Source organism: Oncorhynchus gorbuscha, linkage group LG15 (assembly GCF_021184085.1).
Source record: "Oncorhynchus gorbuscha isolate QuinsamMale2020 ecotype Even-year linkage group LG15, OgorEven_v1.0, whole genome shotgun sequence".
NCBI classification, from domain to species: Eukaryota; Metazoa; Chordata; class Actinopteri; order Salmoniformes; family Salmonidae; genus Oncorhynchus; species Oncorhynchus gorbuscha.
In genome coordinates this window covers 9,365,502-9,377,221 of record NC_060187.1, presented here as the reverse complement: position 1 = coordinate 9,377,221, position 11,720 = coordinate 9,365,502, and the positions used below count along the sequence as shown (strand labels likewise).

General features: G+C 40.6%; 1 protein-coding gene across 1 annotated transcript; it reads left to right on the top strand.

The window, feature by feature from the left end:
- The first annotated feature begins 6,806 nt into the window (after positions 1-6,806).
- LOC123996823 (phospholipase A and acyltransferase 4-like) lies at positions 6,807-9,378 on the top strand. Its single transcript, XM_046300566.1, has 4 exons — positions 6,807-7,248; positions 7,475-7,571; positions 8,799-9,076; positions 9,180-9,378. Exons 1-4 carry the CDS (start codon positions 7,225-7,227, stop codon positions 9,285-9,287), a joined length of 507 nt encoding a protein of 168 aa, XP_046156522.1. The 5' UTR covers positions 6,807-7,224; the 3' UTR covers positions 9,288-9,378.
- Positions 9,379-11,720: the final 2,342 nt, after the last annotated feature.

Sequence of the window (11,720 nt, the reverse complement as noted above, 5' to 3'; positions counted from 1 at the left end):
GATTTTTGTCCTCTGGCGTCCTTGGGTAGACAGAGGGAGTCTGCAAGGACATCAAGGAATCTTTGTGTTGTCTGTGAATTTATAGCACGACTTTTGATGTTCCTTGGTTGTGGTCTGAGCAGATTATTTGTTGCAATTGCAAACGTAATAAAATGGTGGTCCGATAGTCCAGGATTAGGAGGAAAAACATTAAGGTCCACAACATTTATTCCATGGGACAAAACTAGGTCCAGAGTATGACTGTGACAGTGAGTGGGTCCAGAGACATGTTGGACAAAACCCACTGAGTCGATGATGGCTCCGAAAGCCATCATATCAACATAAGCTGAAAGGCCGCTCAGCAAGGAAAGACCGCTCATCAAGGAAGAAGCCACTGCTCCAAAACCACCATAAAAAAGACAGACTACAGTTTGCAACTGCACATGGGGACAAAGATCGTACTTTTTGGAAAAATGTCCTCTGGTCTAATGAAACAAAACTAGAACTGTTTGGTCATAATGACCATCGTTATGTTTGGAGGAATAAGGGATGCTTGCAAGCTGAAGAACACCATCCCAACCGTGTAGCATGGGGGTTTGACCCAAGTTAAACAATTTTAAGGCAATGCTACCAAATGCTAATTTAATGTATGCATTGCTGCCTTTGGGCCAATTAGTGTAATTTTGTAAATGACTGATCTCTATGGCAAGACACATCATTCATCCAAGTTCCCTCACAATCAGGCCAGTGGTGTCTGAAATATTGCTTGTGACTAACGTATGTACAGTTGATTACTATGGCAACCCCCATTGACAGGGTTTGCAACATGTGTGCCAAGTGTTGTTACAATACGAATATCCTTGACTGTTTTATATGCATTTGTGCCAGACCACGCCCATGTGAATGTTTATTGGTCAATAGCGGCCAGGTTGTTTTAAGTACACCTCTGAAAAATAGTGTGTTGAGAGACCTTTGTCCATTGTTGCCACATACCAACTTTCATGCAGATCAGTCATTCGGTGCCAGAGGAGTAGCATTTTAAGTATTTTTCCCAACATTCAAAATGGAGGAAAGTTCATCACTGCAGACCTTGTAGGTATAGGTGCCTAAGGTCAAATTGTTCCTTGTGAAGAGAGGGAACTATGTACCGAATTTCATGATTTCAGGTCAAACGGGACAAGGGACGTGACATTTCAAAATGTGCATTTTCAATCGCTTGTTATAGCGCCATCATCTAGCGAATCCTTTTTGTAAAGGAAGGAATCTTGCGGAGCGTCATATGAGATATAAGACATACTGAATGTTGCAAAGATCATGCTACACATGGTTAATATTCACCCATAGTATACAGTATACATAGTACATAGTATACAGTATACATAGTACATAGTATACAGTATACATAGTACATAGTATACAGTCTTGGTAGTCCCTATCACCCGGCGATGCGTCTCCACGGCGGCTGGGTTCGTGCTGCTTACTGTTGCCAGTTAGATAAGTAGAATATTCCCATAGGTCAAGATAACAGCTTATAAGAGTGTCTGCTAAATGACTTAAATGTAAATGTAAATGTATCTTGCGAGGGAATCCTGTGGATAGCCATATGAGAAATATAAGACGTTATAAAGATCACGCCACACATGGTTTATATTCACACTGAGTACAAAAATACTTATTTTCCACCATAATTTGCAAATAAATTCATAAAAAATCCTACAATGTGATATTCTGGATTTTTTTCCCTCATTTTGTCTGTAATAGTTGAAGTGTACCTATGATGAGATTTTACAGGCCTCTCTCATCTTTTTAAGTGGGAGAACTTGCACAATTGGTGGCTGACTAAATACTTTTTTGCCCCACTGTATACAGGGGGTACCGGTACAGAGTCAATGTGGAGGCTATATACAGCGGGTACCAGTACAGAGTCAATGTGGAGGCTATATACAGGGGGTACCGGTACAGAGTCAATGTGGAGGCTATATACAGGGGGTACTGGTACAGAGTCAATGTGGAGGCAATATACAGGGGGAAGCGGTACAGAGTCAATGTGGAGGCTATATACAGGGGGAACCGGCACAGAGTCAATGTGGAGGATATATACAGGAGGTACCGGTACAGAGTCAATGTGGAGGCTATATACAGGGGGTTCCGGTACGGAGTCAATGTGGAGGCTATATACAGGGGGTACCGGTATAGAGTCAATGTGGAGGCTATATACAGGGGGAACCGGCACAGAGTCAATGTGGAGGCAAAATACAGGGGGTACCGGTACAGAGTCAATGTGGAGACTATATACAGGGGGGTACCGGTACAGAGTCAATGTGGAGGCTATATACAGGGGGTACTGGTACAGAGCCAATGTGGAGGCTATATACAGGGGGTACCGGTACAGAGTCAATGTGGAGGCTATATACAGGGGGTACTGGTACAGAGCCAATGTGGAGGCTATATACAGGGGGAACCGGTACAGAGTCAATGTGAAGGGGTACATTTTAGTTGAGGTAATATGTACATGTAGGTAGAGGTAAAGTGACTATGAAAGGATAATAAACAGAGAATAGCAGTGTGTTCAGGTGGATGTTGACCGCTCCATTATTACAATTCTTACTGATAAAGTTTGACAACACACAAACCTTGTCCTTTCCTCCTGTTTTGTAGATGGGTCTTCAGGTTTCTGGAGTGCTTTCTTATCCAGCTCACCCAGTGTTTCCTGTAAAGGCATGATTACAATAGATACAGTAAAGGCTGTGGCAGACGGAAATCCTTACGACATAAACAACTACTTGGATAACAAGTACAAACCAAGGAGGACTGACGTCATTATGGAGGATGTGGACATCCTGAAAGGCCACACAATATCATATGACCTCCTTGGAAACAACTGCAAGCATTTTGTTACTTTCCTCCGTTACGGCCAATCAGAGTCCAAACAGGTAGCCATGACAGTATAATTGAGAGAATATTCTAATTAACGCTTTGCTTGATGAGATGCACTCCATATTAATTATTTTTCTTTGTCTTTTTTCCCTATAGGCAGTTGATTTCATGAAGAAATTCTTAGCTAGTATTTTAGCCATGCTTGGAGTGGCTAGTTTGACTCTCGCACCAAAAACCGATAATAAATAGGTAACTTGGGTCTCATGAGTGCATGAATGCTTGTGATGCAAAATGTTGTTTAAAGACTAATGAATAAAGGACGATCTCAAAGACCAATGTGGTTGTGTGGTCATTTTTCATTCAAATCAAACAGAATATTAAATTAATATACTAGACTTTATAGTATCAAAATTTAACCTTGTACTGCCGTGGGCTAAATCAGCGTCACACAGAGTGTTTCTGGGTAGTCTTAGACAAATCTACATAGAAACACGTATACACTTCACACGCATGGTTATTGGCTTAACAAAAGAAGACACCTCTACCATATCAGATACATTGATATATATATTCCATTTTAAGTTTTCATCCCAATATTAGACTTTATATACATCACAGAAGACTGAAATATAACAAAACCATTTGACATCGAAACAATGGATTTTCTGCAGTTTATAAAAAATGTTCATACGTTTTTACATCATGAAAAAAATGACATTAGTTGGTCTATAGTATACAGTCTTGTAATGGTAGGATGACTTTAGCTGGTCTATAGCATACAGTCTTGTAATAGTAGGATGACTTTAGCTGGTCTATAGTATACAGTCTTGTAATGGTAGGATGACTTTAGCTGGTCTATAGTGTACAGTCTTGTAATGGTAGGATGACTTTAGCTGGTCTATAGCATACAGTCTTGTAATGGTAGGATGACTTTAGCTGGTCTATAGCATACAGTCTTGTAATGGTAGGATGACTTTAGCTGTTGTTGGGGAATAATCAGAATTAATTGGTAACATAGGTAAGATGTTTTATATTCATCATTGTAAGTTACTTCTCATCAGAATGTGTTTGTATAATACTGTGGCGGGGTTGCAGTATCTGTTCTCTGTCAAGACTAAGTTGTTTGGGCCGGAGAGAGGGGAGAGGTGAAGCGTGTATCTCTTGGCTCCACAATGTCTGTGTGCCAGTCAGGGTGTCTCTGTGATCTTGTCAAGATAGGATGGATTTGATATATGGCTGTTGATATGGAGGATTTGTTTATGGTTCTGAGTTTGAGAAAAACACATAGTTCAGGAGACAAAGCTGAACGATAAATTATGCCTATGCTGTCTGGCTATGTGTGTCTTTGCTATAAAGGATCTCAGTTGCAATGTGTAAGGGACTCTCAGAGAATTCATTTATAGACACTGAATTGATCTGAGAGTCACAGGGTTGTGAAGGAGCTCATATAATTAATGATGTAATTTGTGATAACTAGCTCTGACTTGTGTGTGGTTTGCTCTCAGGATTTGTTAAATACAGGACATTTCCACGACACTGGTCTATAGTAGACAGTCTGTAATGGTAGGATGACTTTTGCTGGTCTATAGTATACAGTCTGTAATGGTAGGATGACTTTAGCTGGTCTATAGTATACAGTCTTGTAATGGTAGGATGACTTTAGCTGCTCTATAGTATACAGTCTGTAATGGTAGGATGACTTTAGCTGGTCTATAGTATACATTCTTGTAATGGTAGGATTACTTTAGCTGGTCTATAGTATACAGTCTGTAATGGTAGGATGACTTTAGCTGGTCTATATTATACAGTCTGTAATGGTAGGATGACTTTAGCTGGTCTATAGTATACAGTCTTGTAATGGTAGGATGACTTTAGCTGCTCTATAGTATACAGTCTGTAATGGTAGGATGACTTTAGCTGGTCTATAGTAGACAGTCTGTAATGGTAGGATGACTTTTGCTGGTCTATAGTATACAGTCTGTAATGGTAGGAGGACTTTAGCTGGTCTATAGTAGACAGTCTGTAATGGTAGGAGGACTTTAGCTGGTCTATAGTAGACAGTCTGTAATGGTAGGATGACTTTAGCTGGTCTATAGTAGACAGTCTGTAATGGTAGGATGACTTTTGCTGGTCTATAGTATACAGTCTTGTAATGGTAGGATGACTTTAGCTGGTCTATAGTAGACAGTCTGTAATGGTAGGATGACTTTAGCTGGTCTATAGTATACAGTCTGTAATGGTAGGATGACTTTAGCTGGTCTATAGTATACATTCTTGTAATGGTAGGATTACTTTAGCTGGTCTATAGTATACAGTCTGTAATGGTAGGATGACTTTAGCTGGTCTATAGTATACAGTCTGTAATGGTAGGATTACTTTAGCTGGTCTATAGTATACAGTCTTGTAATGGTAGGATGACTTTAGCTGGTCTATAGTATACAGTCTAGCTGGTCTATAGTATACAGTCTGTAATGGTAGGATGACTTTTGCTGGTCTATAGTATACAGTCTGTAATGGTAGGATTACTTTAGCTGGTCTATAGTATACAGTCTTGTAATGGTAGGATGACTTTAGCTGGTCTATAGTATACAGTCTAGCTGGTCTATAGTATACAGTCTGTAATGGTAGGATGACTTTTGCTGGTCTATAGTATACAGTCTGTAATGGTAGGATGACTTTAGCTGGTCTATAGTATACAGTCTTGTAATGGTAGGATAACATTTGCTGGTCCATAGTATAGTCTGTAATGGTAGGATGACTTTTGCTGGTCTATAGAATACAGTCTGTAATGGTAGGATGACTTTTGCTGGTCTATAGTATACGGTCTGTAATGGTAGGAAGACTTTAGCTGGTCTATAGTATACAGTCTGTAATGGTAGGATGACTTTTGCTGGTCTATATTATACAGTCTGTAATGGTAGGATGACTTTAGCTGGTCTATAGTATACAGTATTGAAATGGTAGGAAGACTTTAGCTGGTCTATAGTATACAGTCTTGTAATGGTAGGATGACTTTTGCTGGTCTATAGTATACGGTCTGTAATGGTAGGAAGACTTTAGCTGGTCTATAGTATACAGTCTGTAATGGTAGGATGACTTTTGCTGGTCTATAGTATACAGTCTGTAATGGTAGGATGACTTTAGCTGGTCTATAGTATACAGTATTGAAATGGTAGGAAGACTTTAGCTGGTCTATAGTATACAGTCTTGTAATGGTAGGATGACTTTTGCTGGTCTATAGTGTACAGTATGTAATGGTAGGATGACTTTAGCTGGTCTATAGTATACAGTCTGTAATGATAGGATGACTTTAGCTGGTCTACAGTATACAGTCTTGTAATGGTAGGATGACTTTAGCTGGTCTATAGTATACAGTCTTGTAATGGTAGGATGACTTTAGCTGGTCTATAGTATACAGTCTGTAATGGTAGGATGACTTTTGCTGGTCTATAGTATACAGTCTGTAATGGTAGGATGACTTTAGCTGGTCTATAGTATACAGTCTGTAATGGTAGGATGACTTTAGCTGGTCTATAGTATACAGTCTGTAATGGTAGGAGGACTTCAGCTGGTCTACAGTATACAGTCTGTAATGGTAGGATGACTTTAGCTGGTCTACAGTATACAGTCTGTAATGGTAGGAGGACTTCAGCTGGTCTACAGTATACAGTCTGTAATGGTAGGATGACTTCAGCTGGTCTACAGTATACAGTCTGTAATGGTAGGATGACTTTTGCTGGTCTATAGTATACCATCTGTAATGGTAGGATGAATTCAGCTGGTCTCCAGTATACAGTCTGTAATGGTAGGATGACTTTAGCTGGTCTATAGTATACAGTCTTGTAATGGTAGGATGACTTCAGCTGGTCTATAGTATACCGTCTGTAATGGTAGGATGACTTTAGCTGGTCTATAGTATACAGTCTAGCTGGTCTATAGTATACAGTCTGTAATGGTAGGATGACTTTAGCTGGTCTATAGTATACAGTCTTGTAATGGTAGTATGACTTCAGCTGGTCTACAGTATACAGTCTGTAATGGTAGGAGGACTTCAGCTGGTCTATTTGATCATATCTAAACAAAGCGTTCTGCTGTGATCTACCCTGAAGGAGCAGAGCCAAGACTTGCCTTATTCATTCTTTAATAAATGGTTAAACATATTTGTACGAGGTGTTTCCTTTCTGAAGTAGTGATTATGTAGAAAACATTTACTTGAGAAACAAACATTCTTAGCCAGAGGTAGAGCTAGTTGCAAGAACGCTCGGGTCTCAAAGAGTTAAGTTGAATAACAGGATGTTAGTGTTGGACCTTGTCATATAAGGGCGATGCTTTTTCTTCACGAGACACAACCCACAGTGAGACATTCACATGCAAACCAGGAGTCCGACCACAGTAAGTACTGTTGCTGATCCTTGACTAATACTAATTTATAATAATCAACAGTACCATAAAAGGAGTTTGTGTGTGTGTGAACATGTTTAACTATACTTGTGGCGACCAGATTTAGGGTTAGGATTAGTGTGGAAGAAAATAGGTTTGTAAAACAGGACTGTGTGTGTGTGGGGGGGGGGGGGGGGTGTTACATAATTACATGTCGTCTTACCCACCTTATTCTTAGATGGAGATTGGTGACATGATTGAGATAAACAGAGTTCAATACAAACACTGGGCTCTGTACATTGGACATGGAAAGGTCATCCAGTTGGTAACTCCAGGTATGATGTTTTTCTGGAAATGTTTTTGTTGTAGCCGATATTCCAATTCCAGAATTGGGGCAGGGTGTAAACATCATCTGAAGTCAAATGTTAACAGTACTGGCCCAATGCTCTAACCACTAGACTACCTGCTGCCCCTAACAGCAGAGTACTGGCCCAATGCTCTAACCACTAGACTACCTGCTGCCCCTAACAGCAGAGTACTGGCCCAATGCTCTAACCACTAGACTACCTGCTGCCCCTAACAGCAGAGTACTGGCCCAATGCTCTAACCACTAGACTACCTGCTGCCCCTAACAACAGAGTACTGGCCCAATGCTCTAACCACTAGACTACCTGCTGCCCCTAACAGCAGAGTACTGGCCCAATGCTCTAACCACTAGACTACCTGCTACCCCTAACAGTAGAGTACTGGCCCAATGCTCTAACCACTAGACTACCTGCTGCCCCTAACAGTAGAGTACTGTCCCAATGCTCTAACCACTAGACTACCTGCTGCCCCTAACAGCAGAGTACTGTCCCAATGCTCTAACCACTAGACTACCTGCTGCCCCTAACAGCAGAGTACTGGCCCAATGCTCTAACCACTAGACTACCTGCTGCCCCTAACAGCAGAGTACTGGCCCAATGCTCTAACCACTAGACTACCTGCTGCCCCTAACAGCAGAGTACTGGCCCAATGCTCTAACCACTAGACTACCTAACAGCTGCCCCTAACAGCAGAGTACTGGCCCAATGCTCTAACCACTAGACTACCTGCTGCCCCTAACAGCAGAGTACTGGCCCAATGCTCTAACCACTAGACTACCTGCTACCCCTAACAGCAGAGTACTGGCCCAATGCTCTAACCACTAGACTACCTGCTGCCCCTAACAGTAGAGTACTGGCCCAATGCTCTAACCACTAGACTACCTGCTGCACCTAACAGCAGAGTACTGGCCCAATGCTCTAACCACTAGACTACCTGCTGCCCCTAACAGCAGAGTACTGGCCCAATGCTCTAACCACTAGACTTCCTGCTGCCCCTAACAACAGAGTACTGGCCCAATGCTCTAACCACTAGACTTCCTGCTGCCCCTAACAGCAGAGTACTGGCCCAATGCTCTAACCACTAGACTTCCTGCTGCCCCTAACAGCAGAGTAAAACTGATATCTGAATATGGTCGATAGTCAGTTTCTTTATTTCTCATCATCAAAACACACCTTTTATTTCCTCCTGTTTTGTAGATGGACCTTCAAAAGTAGCTTTCTGCAGTTTTAGCTCATCCAGCGGCAGTGTTGCCTGTAAAGGCACGATTACAATAGAGACATTACAGGATGTGACAGCAGGGAATACTTACAAAATCAACAACTACCTGGATGACGAGTACAAACCAAGGAGGACTGACGTCATTATGGGGGATGTGGACAAAATGAGAGGCAGCACAATAAAATATAACCTCCTTGGAAACAACTGCGAGCATTTTGTTACTTTCCTCCGTTATGGCAAATCAAAGTCCAAACAGGTAGCCATGACAGTATAATGAGAGAATATTCTAATTAATGCTTTGCTTGAGGAGATGCACTCCATTTTAATTATTATTTTTCTTTTTGTATTTTTCCTTATAGGCAGATGACTTCCTGAATAATGTGTTAGCTGGTACTGCAGGTGTGCTTGGTGTACTGACTGCTGTTGCTGCTTCTACAGCTAATGCAGCAAACACACTTAGTAAATAATTTCTTGGGTCATTCATGAGTCCATGGAGAATGTCAGTAATGCAGAATGTTGTGTATTGTCTAATGAATAAAGGACCATCTCAAAGACCAATGTGGTTGTGTGGTCATTTTTCATTCAAATCAAACAATCAAAAATATTAAATTAATATACCACCCTTTAAATTATTAAAAAATGGTTATGGGCTTAACAAAATAAGACACCTGTACAATGTCAGATACAGTTGAAATGTATTCCATGTTGAGGTTTCCTCCCAATATTAGGCTTTCTATATACATCACAGAAAACTGAAATATAACAAACAGGTTGACATGGAAACAATGGATTTTCTGCAGTTTCAAAAAATATATGTTTATTAGTTATTACATCATGAAAAACATGAACATTCCACCCATGAGGCCACTAGAGGGCGATTGACTGCAGGAACAGGATCTATGTAGAATCCTCCCATACAGTTCATGTTTATCATATATTCTGTTATAAAGTATTAGCCCCGTTTTTACTTTTAGGGACAGATTGCAGGAACCAGATTACATCTCCTCCTGGATTTAAAAGCATTGTTAATGGATAATCTCTATTGAAATTGATTGTTAATCCAGGACTAGACTTAATCTGGGTCTGTGAAACCTGCACTTTAATGTTCTGAGCTTGTTCCTTGAATGGATACACTATTAGATGCACTATTGTAAAGTGACTGTTCCACTGGATGTCATAAGGTGAATGTACCAATTTGTAAGTCGCTCTGGATAAGAGTGTCTGCTAAATGACTTAAATGTAAATGTAAAATGGATACAGTAAGATACAGTTGAAGTCTGAAGTTTACATACACTTAGGTTGGAGTCAATAAAACAAATTTTTCAACCACCCCACATGTTTCTTGTTAACAAACTATAGTTTTGGCAAGTCGTGAGGACATATACTTTGTGCAGGTGTAACAGGGTTATATTGGTGATTCCCCTTGCCACTTTATTGTTAAGCCAATGGGTTTTTGGTTTGAGTTTGTCTTGCGTTCACCTACTCAACATGGCATCTTATTGGCTGGTTTGCGTAGCTTGCTTACGAGGGGGGATGTTCCAGTTAGAATCGTCCCAGTGAACAAGCACCAAACCAGCGGTAAGTTGTTGGTTGCAAAGCACCGTACGTCAAAAGTGATTTTATGCTCTCAAGTGATGATTTAAATGTACAATTTATATCAAATAGTTCGTAAATGTTATTCAAACATCACACATAAGATGCAGCGGTTTTTGGAGAATATTTGTTGTGCATTTTGTTGTAGAGAATTCCCGCCAGTATTAGCTAGGGGGGGGTTCATATATTTTGTACAGTGCGTGAGTGCAGAGTTGGATGGTGAGACGGGCATTGCATGACGTGCAATTTTGTGTCGTTCTTATCAGGTACATTGTTAAAGATATTATATTGTATATTGTAATTGTATTATTTTGGTAACTGCCCCAGTGAACAAGCACCAAACCAGCGTGCGTGAGTGCAGAGTTGGATGGTGAGACGGGCATTGCATGACGTGTAATTTTGTGTCGTTCTTATCAGAATAAAGCTACATGATTGGTGCTACATATTGGAGTTCCGTGTCGATGACTGATGTACACAACGCCAGAAGAGTACTGTTACACATGACACAAGTAGTTTTTCCAACAATTGTTTACAGACAGATTATTTCACTTATCATTCTCTGTATCACAATTCCAGTGGGTCAGAAGTTTTCATACACTAAGTTGACTGTGCCTTTAAACAGCTTGGGAAATTCCAGAAAATGATGTCATGGCTTTAGAAGCTTCTGATAGGCTAATTTACATAATTTGAGTTAATTGGAGGTGTACCTGTGGATGTTTTTCAAGGCCTACCTTCAAACCCAGTGCCTCTTTGCTTGACATCATGGGAAAATCAAAAGAAATCCGCCAAGACCTCAGAATTGTAGACCTCCACAAGTCTGGTTCATCCTCGGGAGCTATTTTAAATGCCTGAAGCTACCACGTTCATCTGTACAAACAATAGTATGCAAGTATAAACACCATGGGACCACGCAGCCGTCATACTGCTAAGGAAGGAGACACGTTCTGTCTCCTAGAGATGAAAGTACAAGTGCAAATCAATCTGGAGGAAACGGGTTCAAAAGTATCTATATCCACAGTAAAACAAGTCCTATATCAACATACCCTGAAAGGCTGCTCAGTAAGGAAGAAGCCACTGCTCCAAAACCGCCATAAAAAAGACAAGGCTACAGTTTGCAACTGCACATGGGGACAAAGATCAAACTTTTTGGAGAAATGTCCTCTGGTCTGATGAAACAAAACTAGAACTGTTTGGCCATAATTACCATCGTTATGTTTGGAGGAATAAGGGGGATGATTGCAAGCTAAAGAACACCATCCCAACCGTGAAGCATGGTTTGACCCTAGTTAAACAATTTAAAGGCAATG

Coding starts and splice junctions, on each gene's coding strand:
- LOC123996823 (XM_046300566.1), top strand. CDS start 7,225: ATGCAAACCAGGAGTCCGACCACA. Junction 7,249..7,474: donor AAACCAGGAGTCCGACCACA/GTAAGTACTGTT, acceptor CCTTATTCTTAG/ATGGAGATTGGTGACATGAT. Junction 9,077..9,179: donor GCAAATCAAAGTCCAAACAG/GTAGCCATGACA, acceptor TTTTCCTTATAG/GCAGATGACTTCCTGAATAA.